Source organism: Coenobita brevimanus, chromosome 73 (assembly GCF_032717465.1).
Source record: "Coenobita brevimanus isolate Jiangsu-jjx chromosome 73, ASM3271746v2, whole genome shotgun sequence".
Taxonomy (NCBI): domain Eukaryota; kingdom Metazoa; phylum Arthropoda; class Malacostraca; order Decapoda; family Coenobitidae; genus Coenobita; species Coenobita brevimanus.
The window spans coordinates 29,931,928-29,954,405 of record NC_137026.1 but is presented as its reverse complement, the minus strand read 5'-3'; the positions used below and the strand labels follow the sequence as shown (position 1 = coordinate 29,954,405).

The window sequence follows — 22,478 nt, the reverse complement described above, 5'->3', positions numbered from 1 at the left end:
GAAAGTTTGATTTAGAAAGATTGATAATAGTTTTGGCATGGTTTCTGATATTTCTATAAAAGTTAAATGCTTCTTTAGTTTTTGTCCTTGTCTAAGTGTTATAGGCTACTGTTTTATGTTGTTACTCTAGCACAATTGTGGTCAAACCATTTAGGTGAATTACAACTTTTTCTGTAACTATGATGGGGAATGAATGTTTCCATGCAAACTTTAATGAAATCCTGTACATGGCCCAATGTGGAGTTTGTGTCTTGAGAGAAAAAGGAGGTCCAAGGAACATCCACGAAAAATTTTTGGAAACCCTCCCGGTCTGCCCTGTCGTAGTCCCATTCAGTCACCACGACAGGTTCAGAGCAGGAGGGTGTGGTAGGTGTTGAACTGGTGGCTTGTATCAGACAATGATCAGAGGATCCGATGGGGGACTTCAACATTATAATTATCTGAATTGGTTGCTTCCAGATGTGTGGATTTACTGCACTTATATGACTGGAGGTCACAGGCAGAAGGAAATAAAGAATAAAGAAGACAGTTCCAATCATACTTGCCATTAATAGCTTAGCTATTAAGGCAACACAAGGATAACACTATCAAAAAATGTTTTATATACTGTACTGTATATGCCTTTCACTCACAGATCTCAAGAACTTGTAAGTATATAAAAAAAATTTCATGAAATCCCTGGAACTGTGGGGGGGGGTGTAATTAAATCTCCCACCAATTTTTCCACAGCATCTACATCTTGCTTCGGATGCAGCTTCATATCTGCCCTCAACCTTCAAAGTACAAGAGAAATCTAATAAACGAAGAAGTGTTACATCTGTTGTTTATTAATTCTCTCAGTGATGAAGAGTGATGCCTTCATTTGGTGGCACTGATATATAAATGAGTGGCTGAACTGCCTGGTTTTAAAAATTTCTGTCATCTACTTCCCTATCTGCCTCCCCCCCCCCCAGCAGGATGGTGGACCGTAGAAGGGCAGCTATGCCTGCATTCCAACAGGATCATGTTGCAGATGAACCTGGAGACGCATCAACACCACCACCACAATAGTCAGAACAACTCTAATATTTCATTTCAACTAATGCCACATGATTTCAGATGAAGAAGTCACAAAGCCTGAAAAAGTTAACATATTCACTGTTATTACTCTCTCTTAACCTTGAAAGTGTTGTTCGGAACTTTAGTCTTTTATACTGGTTAATAATAATAGACTTGAGGTTGTTGCTGTTCTTGCTGCTCAACTCTGGTTCGTCTGAAACAGCAGATCCTGTCAACTGCAGGTAAGCTACTGCTCCTATGGGGTTGTCTCACAGGTTCCCTACACTGTTGATGTTGTTTCTGTATCTTAGTGTGGCATGTGCTGTGCAGTGTTCCACTGTGTATTATCCTGTGTGGGCCTATTCTACAAGCTGGGCATTTGTCATCTGTGATTCCACCCAACTCAGATATAAGCTGGTAACTGGGCAGGGGTGGGTGATGTTCTGCTCTAGGCCTAGCTATACTTTTGTGTGTGTGTGTGTGTGTGTGTGTGTGTGTGTGTGTGTGTGTGTGTGTGTGTGTGTGTGTGTGTGTCCGACTCTGAGCATAGGCTTCACAGCCTGCTCCCAAGGCCCAGTAGTTCTCCAACATACCGTACACCTCTACATGTCACCACTTCGGCGCTAACACCCACCATCCATATGGAATACATGCTAGGGCTGTCTCAAACTGGACTGCTGTATTGGTATTAGCGGTGGTATTTTTACGACATGTCAGCAGGTCTACTGGCAGATTGGTAAAGTCTGCTTTTTTAAGAAATTCAAATCCTTAAACTGTTCCCTGCCCCAGCGGAGATTTGAACCTGGGTTCGGTAGGACTGCAGGCCACCTCTCTACTAACTGAGCCGCCACCATTTTTTAAGGACACCTCTGATGAGTGGATGTCAGGAAGGGAAGCTTGTAGTAAGGTGAAACTGCATTCCTGAAATGGACATCTGAAGGGGCAATGATTGTGTAGAAGAGATGTGTGATCTTGGGAATTATGGAAGTTATATATATTTGGTACTAATGTAGAAATTTCAATCACCATCATATTTGTTCTGAACACTTCCAGACAATTATATTCATTTTAGGAAAGACCTCTGATGGTCACGGGATAAATGAAGGCTATAATTAAACCCTCCAGTTCAAAGTCTCTCCTAAGCTAAATATAACTGTCTGGAGGTAGAAAAAAAAAAAAAAGGGGGAGGGGGAGGGAGGGGGCAGAGCATCACTGGGTTTGAGAAAATAAAGGTATGATAAAAAAGTAAAAATGGTGGTAGCAGTAGTAGTAGTAGTAGTAATTACAGCCCTATGTCCATCATAAATGTGAACCCAATGGACTGCAGGCTGAAACTGTCCTCCTACAATCCACCATCCTCCTTTTGGGGGAAAGGGAGGGAACTTATGGATGTTAATGTAATCAGGTACTGGGGCCACTCAGTTACATCGGTGCCATTGTGTGAAGGTGTTTCTGTCTAACACCATAAAAAACTGTCAAATGCATAAGACAAAGACTGTATGTACGAAGATGGGTAAGTGGTGTATTCAAGAAGGAGGTGATATATTAGTGATCAAGGACTGAAATATCTGGAGGGCCTCATATCAAAACCACCCTTAAAGGATGTGGCATCATGAAACACAACGAGTACAGTCTGGTCTTGTTATATGACAGGGTTGCATCACGTGAAAACCTATCGCATAACGAGGTCGATATAACATGAGTTCAATGGGGTTAAAGAGGATGACTTCGACTGCAAACCTAAAGTTTCCCCCATCCCACCCAAAAAAAGCCACTCACCTGAAGTTTGTCCAAGGCTGGTCTGAATCATCACCAAGAGTCCCTCCCAATCTTGCTTGGTCCCTGCCCCTACTTACGGCATTTAATAATGTCTACTTTCAAGTCAAGGGAAAGGCTATGCCAGCCCTCAGCACCACCAAGTTTTCCACTGGAGGCAGCACCAGACATGATTTTAAAGTTCAGAAGATTACTTATTTCACACATTCAAAGTTCTCTTTCCACTTACTATTGCATACAACACCATTCACAGCATGCTTGCATCTTTACTTGGTGCCAGCAATAGCGCTGTGAGGGTTTTACACAAACGGGATGGTTAGGTAACTAGGAGAGTGTGAGAGAGACAATCACTGACAAGGGACACATGAGCAAATGGGTAAGCGAGACTCAAAGGGTTGATGCAAAAGCTGCTGCTTCCGCAGACCCAAGATGGGGGTTCTGTGCATGAAAACAATTGGCGGCCATCTTGGCTCAGACAGTTGACTGTCAGTTTGCATACAACACTGTGTCCACACGAGATTCTCGGAGATGGCCATCAAAAATATCATTTTAGTGAAATCATAAAATTTTTTTTTACATTATTCCAAGGAAGGGTATAACTTTTGAATTAACATTCTAGCAATTCCTTACACAGCAAAACCAGACTGTAGTCCATACCCATCACTCCACTAGAAACCCACCACGCAAAATTGTATATAATATGGGATGGCTCAGTCTGTTTATTTGGGCATTGGTGTGGCAGTGGAAGTAGGAAACAAATAAACAAGCCGGTATAAGATGATGGCCAGCTCTAACTGAACCAAGCTATGTCAGCGACCAAAAGTGAGTTTTGACACTGTTATTTCTATATAAAGGTGCTCCAGTGCAACATTTCACCCAAGAATCACGACTCTGACTTAATAATCTTCGGACCCTTAGCAATTCGTGTGAACAAGGTCATAATATTAGGGCTTTTCATACTTTCTGCACTTGAATGATCTTTGACCCCTGACCTGGCGGATATATGTCATACATGTACAAAGCACACTTGCAGTACTCATTAATGTCTATAAGCAAGCAAAGGTTCATTTGATTCCATCCACCAACTGTGGAGCTAGGGAATTTGAAATTCATGGAATGGTCCCCCAGAGGTACTATGAATCACAAAAGTATTGGTGGACAAGGGGTCCGATGCCTATTGAAAACATTCGAGCAACTGCTGATATTACCGTCTCATTGTGTATGAACAATGTCTGTTTATATAAACACAACATTTTGCTATAAGTATGCAAGAGGATATTGCTAGCTGGTGATATATGACACCTCCCAACATCAGGTCTTCCAACATGTGGTAGGTCAGACACTATCATTTCAGCGACCTTTGTTCTGTGGTCCCAAATGTTTCCAGCATATTGTGTACCAATACTTTTGTGACCCATTGTACAACTTCTAGGTGGCGCTGCTGGCAACTGGAAGTACGTTTCGACACAAAATGTCGTTTTTGCATGGAGACACTCCAACACAGCATTCCACTCAAGAATCATGGCCCTGGCTTAATAATCTTTGAAGCCTTAGTGTACCCCCTCCACAATATGTCTACCCCCGATGTATATATGTCCCCCCCCCCCAATGCATACATGCCCCCACTAAACTTGCTGACCTAGCACGCCTACCCAGGGCCTGAAGCCTGGGAACACAGCGCCACAGTTCAGTTCATAGCACACAGCCAAGACGGGCAGACTATTTTGTTGTGAGCTCGTAATACACTCCTTATCTAGCTGTTTGTACACGGTGTTTCTATCACCAAAGTATATCAAGTTACATTTGGTGGCAGCGGTGTTTCGAACCATCAGATTGAGTATGGTTACAATATTAGTTATTTTCACCATTTTCGCATCTGATGACTTTTGACCGCGATCTGGCAAAAATGGCACGTACATGTCAAAAAGAAAGTTGTTGTACTAGTCAATGTCTATACGTATGCAAATTTTCATTCGATTCCATCGAGCTGCTCAGGAACTATAGTCTGACAAATCTAAACATAGGGTTTTGGTGGAGTCTGCCTCTGCCTACACTATTGCCATGTTTCCTAACCCTACGATGTATAACGCCTGTGGTTTGTGTAGTAGGAATGATACATAAACATAACTCATAGTAATATAACTGTAATGAAAGTGCTGACATGTATCAAGGAAGAATAAAACTATTCTGCATACTATATTATACGATAATAGAGAAACGTGGCATAAAAATTTGGCAGTGTTGCTCTAAAAATATTCTAATTATTATTTACTTCCCCAACACTTCTAACATTGCTAATTAATTTAGCAAGTATAATTGCAAGAAAATTTGAAGGGATAAAAGTGGGAAGAGGAGATCCTTTCATAATTAAAATAAATATATCAAACAGCTCTGGGGTGGCAGCACTCACGCGACACGTTAAAAATAGATCAATTAAGGGATTTAGGAACGAAGGCAGTGGGAAGGATTAAGACAGATGGGATTGTAAGATTAGGGAGTTTGAGCAATAGGGTAGAATGTTTCCCAATGCACCTGGGAGGAGGAGGAGGAGGAGGAGGAGGAGGAGGAGGAGGAGGAGGAGGAGGAGAAGAGAGAGAGAGAGAGAGAGAGTCAAGCAGTTACGGTACGGTAGGTTACATTTCCGTATGCTCTCAATAAAATAGCATAGCAATTATCAACGGCTAATTATTATACAGGTGTTGATGGTGGGGGTCTATATTTATAGGAGGTGTTGGTGGTGGAGGTATAGCGGGTGTTGTTGATGGGGGTGTTGTTGGGGGTAGGGGTATAGGGGGTGTTGGTGGCAGGGGTATAGGGGGTATTAGAAAAACGGAGATCACAAGAGGGAAACAGTGTCAAGGTCATCGCTGATGGAGAGGTCAGCTCGGAAACGTGGCAATAGTGCAGGGAGGGGCTGACTCCACCAAAACCCTACGTTTAGATTTGTCAGACTATAGGAGGCCATATTTTAGAACCAGTACTGGTTGCTAGGGATGCTGAGGCCAATCTTCGCAGGGCTGCCACTCGAAAACTAGAGGAGAGAGAGGAAAATGGATGGCACATTTCTGACAGCAAATGACCTCAAGATTACACCTAAAGAAGTCAGAGCTTTCTGTTTATACAGGCCAAAACATGAAGAGTACAAAAAAGGCGTTTTTTTCAGTAGACGCTAGGCAAAGGGTAGTTGCACAACAACCAAAACCTTGCAGACACAACTAGAGCATAGGCTGGCCATTGTGTCAAAGTTTGGTTGGAATCAGTTAATTCTGAAGGGTAGAAGTGCATGCTACAATTAAACAAGAAACCATGCAAGAAAATGTGACTGACAACAAGGGCAACACGAGCTGGCCAATGATGCAAGATCGACAATGAAAAAGTTGACTGAGTTGTTCCCACAGCACACGAGAAATCACCAAACAAGGTAGAGACATAGAATTACACATGAACCACCCTGGATAAATATATAAACTTACCACATTATCTTCATCACAGGGATATTCAATATCGAGGAATGAGGTGGACGGAGCAGGTACTGGTGTGGGATCTGCAGGCAACATAAGGTCTGGCTTGTCTTCTGTTTCCATGATGACTGATGAAGTGTCACTGGTTTCCATAGCAACTGGGGAAGTATCTTTGGTCTCCTCATGGTCTGGAGTAGCTTCCAATAGTTGCTGAAGAACTGGAGAGGCATCTCTGGGCTGTGAAGCAAAGTACAATATGTTCTTGTAAGTAGTATTATTTTTTTTCCTATCTATCTATGGCTAGGCACCTTAATCCCATAAGGGGCAGCCATTAACAAACTGCTTCCATGTCACCCTGTCCTCAACAATTTAGATGACCCCCCCCTCCAAACAATACCCCTTCTCTCACATATCTCTACACTCCATCCTTCCATCTCATCATTGATCTCCCCCCCCTCCTCACTCACATACACTCTTCTAGTTAGTCTCTCATTCTCAATCCTATCCACATGGCCAAACCAACTCATAACTGTTCCCTTTAACTTTCAACCTTTCCACTTCATCCCTCAATCTCACTCTTAGTTTTCCTCCACCCCTTGTCAATCCATTTTTTAAAACCTTATTTTTGCTTCTTTCAGTAACTATATTCAGCACAGGAACGGCTTAAACTCCTGTAGTCTTAAATAGTCTTCATTCACTAAATCACAGGAAAGTAACAAAAATAATATAGTGAGAAAGAGAGAGAGAAAGTAACTACTTATAACAGTTTCCTCCTTACCTACAAATTCCATATGCCACTGTCCTCAATTTGCAGTACTATATTTGTTTTGCCTAACTTAGTCCAGATTTTCATTTATTTGAAACTTATTTCAGAGTTCAATGGCAGGAAAAGAAAAGGCTACAGCACTTCAAGACTAGCATCTACTGTTATAAATCAGCATTCAAGATGGAGAGATGGCATTTCTAGTCTACATCAGACTAAAAGGAGTATAGTAGCAGAGTGGCGTTTTGCAATATACCATCAGTCGATTAAACACCTTTAAGAGCAAGGTCCCCACTGCAATGGGTCGGGGTGTGGGAATCCAACAGGAAACATCATGCAACGTAGTGCCCTCACACCTTTTTGACTTGCAGGGGCAAGGTGGCATCAAGGACTCACTCTCTGAGGTGTTTAATCGCCCTGATGGTATATTACAGAGTATAGGTAGTTTTAAGGAGAAGCTTTAAAATGCTGGAAAATGTCTCTGACTTATAAGAACTTACCATACTGGGGTTCATGATCATCTCCATAGCTTCTTCAAATTCTGTGATGGCTTCAGTTGAATGCTGGCACTGTGTGATGGTAGGGTTGGTATTTTTTGTATCCTGGTGTTGCAAGATGGTATGACTGGCATTTTTTGTATCCTGGTGTTGCAAGATGGTATGACTGGCATTTTTTGTATCCTGGTGTTGTGTGATGGTGAGGTTATTTTTTGTATCCTGGTGTTGCGAGAGAGTATGGCTGGTATTTTTTGTATCCTGGTGTTGTGAGGCAGTATGGTTCGTAATTTTTGTATCCTTGTATTGTGAGATGGTACGGCTGGTATTTTTTGTACCTGGGTGTTTTGTAATGGCAGGGTCAGTATTTTTTGCATCCTGGTGTTCTGTGGTGGTGAGATTAGTAATTTTTGTATCTTGCAGTTGCGTGATAGTACGGCCGGTATTTTTTGTATCCTGGTGTTGTGTGATATGATTGATATCTCTGTACTGTGAAAGTATTCGAAGGGCTGTTTCATGCTGTGGCAACCATCCCTTTGGCGGCATTATTAGCGTACCATCAGAAATTTGAGCTTCATTTTTTCGTGGCCTTCCTGGGCGGCGTTTTACTCTCCTCAGAACAGAACGCTTTGGGACGAAATTGAGACTGAAAAGTAATAGGTAGGCCAGGATAAGCTCTCTCATCAACTAGGACTCTCATAACAAACACTTTAAAAATAAGCTGTCTACAATAATATCAGAGCTGAAGTGAGACAAAGTGTGTGTTAGGACCCCATGGCTGTTCAATATGTATGTATAGTATATAAACAGTAAGGATGAGGATCAGAGAGATTAAAATAGGAGTTGTGGAGAGAGGGATGGGGATAGTAATTAATGATGAAGGGTGGATATCTTAAAACCAATGTGTGATGATGATGCTGTTGCTTGCTAATTGTGAATGGAAGTTTTGCAGACTGGTTCAGTGCCATGACTATCTGTGAATTTTTTGTTTTCAAAGTTAATGCAGAGAAAAGTGATGGTTATTATGATAGAAGATGGCTCTCAGTGGGATATACTGGTGAATGAATTGACAAAGATTAACTGGTGTGGGAGTTAAGTGCCTCAGTGCAGTAAGAGAAAAGTAAGTTCAGTATAAAACAGAAATAGAAAGCCAAGTGGTTCAAGAAAGAAAGGTGACTGGTGCCATGAAGGCCTTGATACTATACAGAGGTCTGAGTGTTACTTTGTTTAGCTTACACAGGCTCCAACATGCTAGCATATGTCAACCTTGGTCACCTAATAGTGATTCTCCATGCTGCTCCATCTCTATAAACCTCTCTATTCGGTCACATATCACTCTATGACCTCACCAAGTCTTTTCTGGTCTGCCTCTGACAACCCTACCATCTACAATTGCATAATCGCATCTCTCAACTTCCATACCCTACTGTCACCCTCCATCCCCTCCACATGCCCAAACCATCTTAATTTACCCCTCCTTATCACAACATCAATACATTCAAGTCCCATCTTCCTCTCAACTTTTCAATTGCAATTCTAGCCCCCCCCCCCCACAGGTCTCACATTCAAGGACGTACTACACATCCATCTAATCACTACCATTTCTGTACGTCCGAATCAATAAATATCTTATTCTTTTTTTTGCCCAGGTTTCACTACCATACAGCATTACACTCCTAACGCATATTGCATACAACGACCCCTTCGGATGGAGGGAGAGCCCTCTCAATGTTAGATGAAGCAACTGCTTCCAGAACGTCCTCCACCCACTACTTAGCCTATTGAGGATGCAAAAGGATTTCGTAGTGTGTTATCGTCCATCTTTTGTTAATGCATGAGTGTGAAACTATACAATTTTTGCCCTAACTTGGCCTAAAATTGCCACCTCTCCATCTTGAATACTGAGTTGTTACAAGAGACTTACACTAGGATATGATGCTCTTTACTAAGTGGGGCTATGGGAAGGATTTAGAGCCATACTGCAGTCTTTTTCCACTCTTGCACTATGTGAAATAAGCTGAAAAATTACAAAAACCTGGGTCAACTTAAAAGAATATAGCATGACATGTACATTAAATGTTGAGGGTGACAGCAGTGAAATGAGAAAGTTAAAGTGTGTGTGAAGTTTAAGTAGACTGGACAGAATATGAACCACAGAGACTCTTAAAAGATTTGGGGTAAGCCATTCTTTTCATAATGAAGAAAATTGTGTTTAGTTAGTATGGACAGAAAGAATGGATACAGATGGTGGCAAAGAGTTTATGTGAGCTGTTATCCTTTTAGTTTTGTAAAGGCTCCAGCATGGTGCATGCGTCGGCCTTGGACACCAAATGGGGGCTCTCCATGCTGTTCAATCTCTGGCAGCTTCGCTATTCAGTCCCTTATCCCTGAGGTCACACTCAATGACCTTGTCCCAGGTCTTTCTCGGTCTATCTCTCGTAACCCTACCCGTAACGTTAACACTTCTCACTTTCTGCGCCCAATTATTCTCCCCCATCCTCTCCACATGCCCAAACCATCTCAATCTACTTCTCCTCATCACAACACCAATACACTCCAGTTTCTTCCTATCTCTCAACTCTTCCATCGTAAACCTGGCCCCCAAAGGTCTCACACTCAGGGACGTACTGCTCATCCACCTTATCACTGTCATTTCTGTACGTCTGAGCCTGTGAATATCCTCGTCCTTTACTGCCCAGGTCTCACTACCATACAGCATTACACTCCTAACACATACAGCATACAATGATCCCTTAGTATGGAGAGAGAGCCCTCTCAAAGTCAGGAACTGCAACAGCTCCCTGAACAACTTCCAACCAGTCTTCACTCTAGCCACAGAGCTAGCTCCAGCCCCACCTCCTACATATCATGCCTCCCAAATACCAAAACTCTTCCACACACTCAAGAGACTCACCATTAAGATCACTCCTTTCAAGCTTGACATCACCACAAACTCTCCCTGACACACAGCACACATGAAATTAACATTACCTCGCAGTCTACATCTAATACCACTACATCTCTTATGCCCCCACTTATCATAAACACTACAAAAGATGGAATTACTTCCCACGCCCTTGTGGCAAATCGCACATGGCCACTCCCCCCCTTTCTTGACAGTACAGTACTGCCACCAGCCCCTAGATACCATCACTTTTTGTTTTATCTGGATTTACTCTTAAGGACTTGTGCCTCATACCATCTTCCCACTTCCTAAATCCAGAAATATTTCAATAATCAATCAGCCAATTAACCCTTTTGCGTACAGTAAGTTTTGGTAAGTTTTCTGGATCACGATTTTTTTCCACCCCCGTCTCCACCAGCCCCCCTGGCGTGGCTATGAAAACATGTACTCTCGCCCTATTTTCCCAACCCAAATGTGTGTGTGTGTGTGTGTGTGTGTGTGTGTGTGTGTATATATATATATATATATATATATATATATATATATATATTTCTAACATCTTTCCTGTCACTACTTATTGCTTTTCTTTCTGTTACAGGTGGCTTTACATTGAGTGACAAGCCAAATGGTTTCCTGTAAGCCAAGAAACCATTTACAACGCTGAGTGGTAACCATATAACCAAACCATATGTGCTCCCTACGTGTCAAGTGAGTTGGTGGAGGGTTAGTGCCCCTCCCTGCAAAACACATAACTCAGAGTCAAATGGCCACCCTGTACAGGATTATGGCGTCTGGCAATAGAAAGATAGATAGATATACAGGCAAGCCCTTAATTCACGTGAACTTTTTTCACGCGATTTCGGTTATCCACAAATTTTTCGTACAATTATTAAAAAAAAATTATAGTATTCAAATAAATAATTTTAATATACAAGAGAAATAAATAAAATATAAAAATGCCTACCTGCTGCCTGTGTGCATACATACATGTATGTGTGTGTGTGTGTGTGTGTGTGTGTGTGTGTGTGCGCGAAAGGTCGGTCCACACAGTCAGATTGAATCCGACGGTCGAACCATGCATGACTCACGAAACGTTATTTGTGGCTTATTTTTCTGCCTTCCAGTGATTGCTTGCCTTGTCTGCCAACCTGGGGCCTCAGCATAGTGCTAGTGATGCATGTGGTAACACACCAAAATGGACTCGTAAAGTGATGTTGCTGACAGAGAAAGTTAAAGTGTTGGACAAACTTAAGGGAGGAATGTCGGCGACAATTCCCCATCAGGACGATTCCCCGTCATTTATTTACATACCAATTTATTTAGCAAGTACAGTACACTAGTTTTTTACTTATATGAGATATAAAATCTACCTTAAAATTAGTTATTAAAGTATTAATTAATCAATAATAAGTATAATAGAATTAATTAATCAATAATAAGTATAATTATAGAATGACAGAATCATCCATGTTTTGATGGTGAATTGTCTCTGAACCGTGTGTTTGGGGTGAGTCAACTGTTCTTAAAATAAAGAAGACAGAACGTAGCATACGGGAGTCAGTGAGGGCTAGTGCACCAGACTGTGCTAAAGTGTCTTCACCTACGCCTGTGAACTGGCTTGGAACCGTATGTTTGGGGTGAATGAGTCAACTGTTTGGACAATAAAGAAGGCAGAATGTAGCATATGGGAGGCAGTGAAGGTTTGTGCACCAGACTCTTGAAGTGTCTCCACCTACACTTGTGCTTGTCAGGTTTCAGTGTTAAATTTCTTACATTTTTGTTGTTTTTTATACTTTATCCTAGTTTATAATGTGATGCATAAACAGTATTATTCAGATGTAATATACTTAGTAGACATGCGTAATTAAGTGCACACAAGGCCAGAATGTATAAGCGAATTTACCACATACGCGAAGGGTCTGGGAATGTAACCCTCACGTGAATTAAAGGCTTACCTGTATATATATAGATACAGTATATATATATATAAATATAAATATATAGGTATACATATATATACCGGTTATATCGTTTTCATTTTTAAAGGCTCCAACATGCTTGAATGCATCGGCCTTGGTCACCTAATGGCGGCTCTCCACGTTGCACGATCCATTGCAGCCTCCCTGTTCAGTCCCTTTGAGGTCACACTTAATGACCTCGTCCTGTGTCTTTCTCAGCCTACCCCTCAAAACCCCATCCCCTATATTAGCACTTCTCACCTTCCTCACCCAATTACAGTATCATCCCCCATCCTCTCCACATGTCCAAACCATCTCAATCTACCTCTCCTCATCACAACACCAATACACTCCAGTCCCATCCTACCTCTCACCTCTTCCATCGTAAACCCAGCCCCCTTGGACCTTGCACGCAGGGACGCACTACACATCCACCTAATCATCATCATTTCTGTACGTCTGAGCTGGCGAATATCATCTTCCTTTACTGCCTAGGTCTCACTACCATACAGCATTACACTCCTAACACATGCTGAATACAAAGACCTCTTAGCACGTAGGAAGAGCCCTCTCAATGTCAGAAGAGGCAGGAGCTCCCTGAACTTCTTCCAACCACTTCTCACCCTAGCCACAGAGCTAGCTCCAGCCCCACCTCCAGCACATAACATGTCTCCCAAATAACAAAACTCTTCCACACACTCAAGAGATTCACCAGCAAGTTCAATCCTTTCACGCCTGACAATCTCCACCTGCTCTCCTCGACACACCATACACATAAAATCAGCATTATCTCGCAGTCTACCTCTGATACCACTACATCTCTTGTGCACCCATTTATCACAAACACAACACAAGATAGAATTACTTTCCACGCCCTTGTGGCAAACTGCACATGGCCACTCTCCCTCATCTTTGACAGTACCATCACCAACTCTAGATGTCATCACTTTTGTTTTATCTGCATTTACCCTCAAGCCCCATACCATCTCTCCACTTCCTAAATCTTTCCTCCGTCTCCCTTTTGTTCTCTGCAGTCAACACCAAATCAGCAGCATACATCTCCCACAGGAGTCCATTTCTAAAGTCACGTGAGAGGGCTTCAAGTACCATGATAAACAACATGGGACTCAAAACTGACCCCTGATGCACACCAACAATCACGGAAAACTCATCACTCAAATTTCCATTCACTCGTACCTGGGTACGAGCACCCACATACATAGCCGTAACCACCCTAACCAGCCACTCCTCCAAGCCCAGCTTTCTCATTGCCTTCACCACCTCTCTAGGAACTCTGTCAAAGGCCTTTTCCAAATCAACAAAAACAATATACAGATCCCTTCTCCTACCAATATATTTTTCCTGAAGCTGTCGAACAATATGACATCAGTGGTCCCCCTACCTGGCATAAACCCAAACTGCATCTCATCAATATTCATTCTTTCTCTAATCATACCTTCTAAATCTCTCTCCATTACCTTCATTATCTGATCTAAAGCTTCATACCTCTATAATTTCCTCTTTCCAGAGCATCACCCTTCCCTTTATACACATTTACAATTACACTCTTCAGCCAATCATCTGGGACATCACACTCATAAATAATTACATTTATCAAGTCAGTGACTAACCTCACCCTTATATCTCCTGAGGCCTTCAACATTTCGGCAGTCAACCCAGACACACCTGCTGCCTTCCCCACCTTCATCCTGCCTATTGCCTCACTCACAGTAGCAGCATCAATCAAAGGCCAAGGGCCAAACACTGGATCTGCTGCCTCCAAACCTTCCCTGTCCCAGTCAAACTTATCATTCAACAACTGGCTATAATGCTCTCTCCATGCATCTTTAATATCCTCACTGTTCACCACTACCTTTCCTTCATCACTCTTCACACACTACTCACCTATAATATCCCGATTATCCCTCTTCATCTGATTTCCCACCTTAACCCCTACACTGCGGGCATGTTTACCGATGTTTTGCAAGTGCCGCGGGGTTATTCGGGCTCCGACAGACTCTCAAAAAATATTTCCCAAAAATCAGTTATTAGTCCTAGAATATTAAAATTACATATGCTTATAGCACATACCTTCAGGTTTCTCCTGGAATGTTTGTTGAGCCTTCGTCAGTTACCGTAGGACTTTTGGAGACCTCTGAAGTTGGGTAACGAAGTCTCCACTTTACACTTCCCGACAACCCGTAATATGATTACCACAGCCAGATATTAACACTATAAACACTACTCTATGATTTTCAAGTAGTTTGGGATCCATACTCCAAAAAAAAACCCACTGTGAAAGCAATGAAAATTACGAGCGCATCTGACCGTCGCACTGGCACTAGTTCGCTCTTGGTACTCTGTCATTTATTATTCATAAAACCCCTCACACTTTATATTTCTATTACTATATAACACTTATATATATCTACAGTCTTTATCCATAAGTTTCCTTCAGTAGTATTAGTTTATTGTCACTGTAGGGATTCAATTTCTTTCAGTAAAATACGTAGCATTCACTTTCTCGTCCTGTATACTAGCATTGAGAGTGAATGTCACTTTCATCTTCACTCTCATAACTCATAGCATTAAGACATGCTAGAGTGAAACTTTCACTTTCATTACTCCTAGGGTATATACTCGTATTCTTGTAATACTACTCATTTACATTTCTATTTACGTTCTCTATTTTATTTACGTTATTTACATTTCTATTTTATTTACACTGTGTTATCCACTGTCACTTGAAGTAACTTATAAAACTATTTTCCATTGTTCACGTATATTTACATTCATTACTTTCACTTGCTGTTTACACATTATTTACACATTATTTACAATTCCCCTTGCACTGTTTTACTCAATAGAAAGATCGTAGTCACTCTTTTATCAATTGTCAGCCCTTTACCTCTTTCCACACGAGGTTTAGTAGGGGGTAAAGGTCACAGGGCCCTTTGCATGGAGGTGAAAAAGTCCCTGAAGTCAGCAAGAAGAAACATACGTACCCCCACTTCGGAAGATGAGAGTAAACTGATAACAGAGGGCCAGGGTAGAGGTCTACTTAGGGGATATTCAGTGCTACCAATGTTAGCTCTTGAAACAGCTCTATATGTCTAGCACTGAAATGATTGGCAGGAAATCTAGACAATACATTATAAATTAGGAAGTTCCAGGTGAATGTCAATATCACTTAGGCTTCTCCCTTCCCTCCTAACATGTATATTTATTACGAAAATAGATTATACGGCATATTTCAAGGGGAAAAAAACAGCGAAAATTAGCAAACGAGTGCACGTGAGGTGTTGTCAGGTGATAATTAGCCAATTCCAGGTGTATGGCACTCTCACTTACCTTATTTCTTTCTTGTATATATTATTTGGTATAAGAATAGGACATAGGGCTTATTTGAATGGATGAAATCAGTGAAAAATTCCAGGGAAGATTTACTTAGTGTAGCACGGCCGGGCAGGCGAGAGGATAGGGTAATGGAGGGGGGGTAGGGAGGGGAGTGAAGAATGGGGAGAAATGGCTAAATTGTCAACAATGGATGGGAGTACAGATGAGATTAGGAGTGCTGACTAGTGTTGGACATTGGCAGTACTGATAGATGATACAAGCCCCCACTTGGAAGCCCGGGTGAATTCAAAATAACACAGAATCACAAAAGCTACGCCTCGCGGTATGATCCCTTGCTCCCAAGCGTCACGAAAGTGACGCCCCGCGGTTAAGGGGTTAAATATCATATTTTTTCTTTCCCCATGATTTAGGTCATCAAGTAAAAGTCTCTGCGACTGAGACCTCGCCCTGTATACCTCTCTTCTAGCCCTACGCTTGGCAGCCAAGTATTCCTCCTTGCTACCACCCTTCTTCCATTCCTGGAAAAGCCTTCTTTTCTCCTTAACTGCAGCTTCTACACCCTCATCCCACCACCAAGTTACTTTATGTCTTGGTGGTCCTCTTGTCCAACTGCATGTTACATCAGTAACTCTCAAGAGATTGTTCTTGAGGGCTCTGTACTGTTCATTAACGCCTCTGTCTGCAGCTCCCTTTTCAGCCTTCTCTCCTCATCTCGCTATAGAAGACATCCCTTACTACTTGGTTTTTCAACTTCCATATTCTCCTCCTAGGTACATAAGTCCTCTTTTTCATCACTTGTTCTTTAAGCACCATATCACAAATCAATAGTTTGTGCTGCTGCACACACTCCTCACTTCCTATAACTTTAACGTCCCTCAATAACCTCCCATCAGCCCTCCTAACCAGAAAATAATCTATCTGACTGCTATTTCCCCCAGACTCATACATAATTAACCTACTCTCTCTTTTCCTAAAATATGTGTTGCACACAATCATGTCTGTTGCCTCCCCAAACTCGAGTATCCTTAACCCTTCTGCATTCCTTATACTACATGCACATCCCCCATGTACTCCTTCATAACCTTGTGCTGCTTCACCTACATGACCATTTAAGTCCCCTCCCAAAACCACTATCTCATCATCCCCTATACCACCTACTACACGTATTAAATCATCCCAAAATCTATCTTTCTCTGATTCATCCAATCCTGCCTGTGGAGCATATGCCGATATAACTGCAGCTATCTTTCTACCGAATAGAATTTCCACTACCAATATCCTATTGCTTACTCTTATAACATTCATAACATATTCCACCCATTTCTCCACAACCATCCCACCAACACCCCCATATCCATCTGTCCCCCCCCTGCCAAAAAAACTTATAGCATCAGTCCTTCCCAACAATCTTTCTGGCTGATCCACCCCTGTACCGGACTTCCTGCAAACACGCCACATCCACCCACCTCCTACTGAATGCCTCAATGACTTCCCCCACTCTTCCCCTCAAACTTCCCACATTCCATGAACCCACCCTCATCCCCCTGGGTGATTTACTGTCCTCAGGCTTGCTTTGAAACTTATTCTTGTGTTCTGTCATAGTCAGGATTAATAAAGGGGGATAGACATACCAAAGGCCCCACTCACTGCGCAGTCCCAGGTCCAGGCAATGGATCTGGGACCCCTAGCCCACCAGCTAACCGGTGGCTGTGGTAGTGGCCGCGGGGCACCCTGCCAGGAGAGCTGCAGCGACACCCTCCAAGCATGCCTTGGCACTGCAACCATCCCGCCATTATACACCCACTGATAGGGCAGCCTCCTGGGGCGCTACTCCCAGGTTCAGGCCTCTCTCTATTGGGCGGAAGCCGCAGCCTAGGAACCGCAATGCCCTGTACTCTCTAGCACAGTCCCGAGCCCCATCTCGCCCTGGACCCATGATCCATGCCAGGGGAACCCCCGTCACGCCTCCCCCCAGAAGTCTGCCACTAGGTAGCAGGGGCAAAGTTTTCTGGCCACATGCCCTTGCTGGCGCCAACCCCAATAACACAGTGGGATACGTTGTGTGAAATGTAAAGTGCATGTGGTGTAGTGCATAAGATAGTTAGAGGAAATGTTTGGGAGAGTATCCTGGTCTACCCTCCATGTTACTGTCACACTGAAAAGGTCAGCAAAGGGGGATGGTTAGATAGCTAGCAAAATAGGAGCTCCAGCTCTCCCTATCACCAGCATTCCCATTCCATTCGGGAGTACCACCCTGTTCGGCCTATGCTACAGTCTCCTCCTATATATATGTATATATATATATATATATTCTATATACCTAGGCTGCTTCCCCCAAGGAAAGGGAGGTAGCCGAGACAGGACGACACACTCCCCATTTACTCATCCATTCAAACACATTCATTTGCATCTTAGTCCCAAGGGGAGAACGGACAGATCCTCACCGCACCACACCGCACAAGGGTCAACTGCGCAATGCAATCAGTGACATCCCCAGCAGGGCCCGACAGCAGAGCTGGTTTACCCTTGCCACATCATAACAGACCCATCCCCTTACCCGCACCTGACCTGACTAGCTGATCACACCAAATGCGGGAGAATATCCCCTCAGGGCTGCGTCATCACTTATTCATTCACAATTTCTCTCCATTTATTTCCATCACGCACAGCCACTCTTCCTTGTTCAACAGACATCCCTCTCGCATCCAGTGCTCTCTTCACACTGTCCATCCATCCTATTCGTGGTCTTCCTCTCAGCCTTACACCTCTCACATCAGATCTAGTTATCTTTTTCACCAATCGCTCATTATCCATTCTCTCCATATGCCCAAACCATCGCAACACCCTCTGCTCAACTCTACCAGCCATCTCCCGAACAACTCCAGTTCTCCTTCGCACTTCATCATTTCGCACTTGATCCATACGCGTCACTCCACACATACTCCTCAGACACCTCATCTCCATTACATTCAAACTTTTCCTCTCTGCTACACCTATATTCCATGTTTCAGCCCCATATAATGCAGTCGGTAACACAACACCCTCATACAACGTTCTCTTTACATCCATTCTAAGCAAACGACATCGAAACACTTTTTTCATTCCTCCCAGCACCTTTCCTACTTCATTTATTCTAAACTTCACTTCTGCATCTATTCTTCCATCCACAGCAACATGTGACCCTAGATATTTAAGACACTCTACCTCCTCAAGCAACTCGCCATTCAAAGCTATATTCATCCCCCTACCATCTACCAACCTTGTACACTTCATCACTTTACTCTTATTCTCATTTACTTTCAATTTCCTCATTTCACACACCCTTCCAAACTCCTCTACCAACTGTCTCAATCTCTCCTCTGAATCAGCCACCAGTGCAGTATCATCTGCAAACAGCAGCTGCTTCAGATTCCACTCTACATCATCAACATTCACCAGACTCAGACCTCCACCTAAAACTCTTGCATTCACCTCCCTTACAACACCATCCATGTAAATATTAAACAACCAAGGTGACATCACACATCCCTATCGCAGCCCAACTCTCACAGGAAACCAGTCACTCACAGCATTTCCCACTCTTACACACGCTCTACTATTTACATAAAAACTTTTCACCCCTTTTAGTAACCTACCATCAAGTCCATACAATCTTAAAACAGTCCACAAAGCCTCCCTATCAATTCTATCATACGCTTTCTCTAAATCCATGAATGCCCAAAACACATCCTTGCCTTTCGCTAAATACTTTTCACACACTTGTCTCACAGCAAACACCTGAACCAAGCATCCCCTCCCTCTCCTAAAGCCACACTGCTCTTCACCAATCACTCCCTCTGTACCCTCTCTAACTCTCATAATTAACACTCTACCATAAACCTTACCTACAACACTCAACAGACTTATACCCCTAAAGCTAGAACATTCATACTTATCACCCTTGCCTTTATACAACGGGACCACACAAGCACTTGCCCAGTCAATTGGCACCATACCTTTCACAAAGCACACATTCAACAATCTTACTAACCAGTCAACAATGGTCACTCCACCACTCTTCAGGCATTCAACAGCACACCCATCCATACCTGCAGCTTTCCCTGTTTTCATCTCCTTTACTGCCTTCTCCACTTCCTCCTTCGTGATCAAAGAATCATTCAACTCTCCCAACACATTTATTCCTTGCACCCTTCCATCTGCCACAATCTCAGCCACCCTTTCCTCCTCTACATTTAACAATCTTTCAAAATACTCCGCCCATCTCTTCCTTACTGCATCCATCTCAATTAACATCCTTCCATCCTCTGCTCTCACTCGTTCTTCCTTCCCAGACTCTCCCTTTCGCACCCTTTTCACCTCCTTCCAAAACAGTTTTTTATTCTGTTGAAAATTCTCTGTAAGCCGCCTACCTCACCTCTTATCTGCTGCCACTTTAGCATCACGCACGGCCTTTCTCGCCCTATTCCTCTTTTCCTTATACCTTTCATATGACATCTCATCCTTCCTCTGCAGCCACACTTCATATGCACATCTCTTCTCAGCCACAGCCATACTTACTTCCTCGCACCACCATTCACTTCCTTTCCTTACAACACCACCCACACGTCCCACACCACACACCGCTTCTGCATGCCCCACCACAGCACTCTTAAACTGCCATTCCTCCTCCACACTGCCATTTTCCTGATCTTTCAGTGCGTTCCACTCATCTTTCAATTTCTCCTGATACTCTATCTTTTTCTCTCTTTTATCCAACTCACTCACTTTCAAAACCTCCCTGCCACACCTAACCCTCCTAGCTCTCACCCATCTCTTACCTACTCTTAACTTTCCCTCCACCAGGTAGTGGTCAGACATACCTCCACCCTCCCCTCTCAGAACTCTCACATCCAACAATTTTCCTATTACATTCCTAGACACAACCACATAGTCCATCAAAGCTCTATCAACAACCCTTCCACCGTCCTGTCTCACCCATGTATACTTATAAATATCTTTCTTCTCAAACAGCGTATTTCCAATCACCATTCATTAGTTCCCCATTTTCAATTCTTCCAGGCACACCATGCATACCAACTACACCTTCAACTGCTACATTTCCCACTCTAGCATTCAGATCTCCCATCATTACCACATTCATATTCGCTCCAAAACTCTGCAGACACTCATCAACATCATTCCAGAAAGACTCCCTCTCTTCTATATCCCTTTCACTACCAGGCCCATATGCACTTACAAACACTCACACCTCACATTCAAATTTCGCTTTCACCCACATCAGTCTCGATGACACCTCCTTCCATTCAGTCACACACTGCTGTACTTCTGGACTCACTAACAAGGCCACACCTTCTCTTGCCCTTCCTCTATCAACACCTGACAATCTTCCATTCACACTTCCAAACAGACTCACCCTTCCCTTTCATCTTCGTTTCACTCAAAGCTAACACATCCAACTTTCTTCTCACAAACATTCTTCCAATCTCCTCCCTTTTAGCCTCAATTGTACTACATCCACGCACATTCATAGACCCAATCTTCAGGGTACGGGGATAACTCCATCCCCCATCCCTTTCTCTGGCCTGTCTCTTTTTAGGAACTAAAAAACAGAGGAGGGGGTCCCTAATCCCCTCACCCCGCCCCTTTTAGTCCTCTTTTACGACACGCAGGGAATACGGTGGCAGTATTCTTCCTAACACAACCTGGCCGCAGAGTAGTAGTACCACCCCATAGTGCGGCTAGATTGTGTCCCCCCCGCCACAGGGGTATATATATATATATATATATATATATATATATACATACATGTACAGTATACATATATATTCTTTTGTGTGTCCGGCTCTGAGCATAGGCTTCACAGCCTGCTCTCAAGGCCCAGTAGTCCTCCTCCATACCATACACCTCCACATGTCACCACTTTGGCGCTAACACCCACCGTCCATATTGAATACATGATACGGCTGTCTCATACAGGACTGGTGTATTGGTATTAGCGGAGGTATTTTTACAACATGTCGGCGGGTCTTCTGGTAGATCAGTAAAGTCTGTTTTTATTAAATTCAAATCCTTAAACTGTTCCCCGCCCCAGCGGGAATTTGAACCTGGGTCCTGCAAGACTGCAGGCCACTTCTATATATGTTGCCATAAACACTACATCATCTTATTTGCCAATAAGCAAAAAGAGAATACCTGTACAGAAAAGTACGAATAGAAAGTACAGTAATCCCTCCAAGATCGGATATCATAGAGCCAAAGGCATATCCAGGACTTGGTTTTGTCCTGGATTTGGGAAAAATGCCCCTGGACAGGTACTTATAGACCCCAACCCAACCTAACTTTGAAAGCCACCTAAATAACTCCCTACCGGACATGCACAGCACCTATTTAAGACCCTATGCACACAAATAAGGGACAGAAACTATGAAATAAATGAAAAGGAACCAGAGATGAGAAATCAGGAGTATGGAAAATGTTTAGCAGTGTACAGGGTACTTAAAACATGGCCGTGGCCATTGCAAAGATTAACTCGCCTCCTCTATGGCTCTGACAGTGGAGAAGGTGCGCTTGAAGCACATGCAGTAATCCTGTGTTGCGCTATATTTTATCCTTTGAGATGTTCATTACTTGTATACCGGTAATTTTGTAACACTGCACATTCTCTTCTTACTGGCGTCACTCCAGTTGCAACATGACAATGTTGCACTCTGCACTAATCCTTTGCAC

The 22,478-nt window shown here is 43.0% G+C and overlaps 1 protein-coding gene across 6 annotated transcripts in view; it reads right to left on the bottom strand.

Moving 5' to 3' along the window:
* The window catches only part of LOC145407549 (uncharacterized), a 305,436-nt gene that overhangs the window by 172,855 nt on the left and 110,103 nt on the right, over positions 1–22,478 (bottom strand). For all 6 annotated transcript variants that reach the window (XM_080278476.1, XM_080278475.1, XM_080278473.1 and 3 more), the window contains 2 exons: positions 7,539–8,178; positions 6,288–6,512 (listed from right to left, as the gene is read on the bottom strand). In XM_080278476.1, coding sequence (XP_080134602.1) covers positions 6,288–6,512; positions 7,539–8,078 — 765 coding nt within the window. In that variant the 5' untranslated portion in view covers positions 8,079–8,178. The remainder of the gene's footprint in view (positions 1–6,287; positions 6,513–7,538; positions 8,179–22,478) is intronic.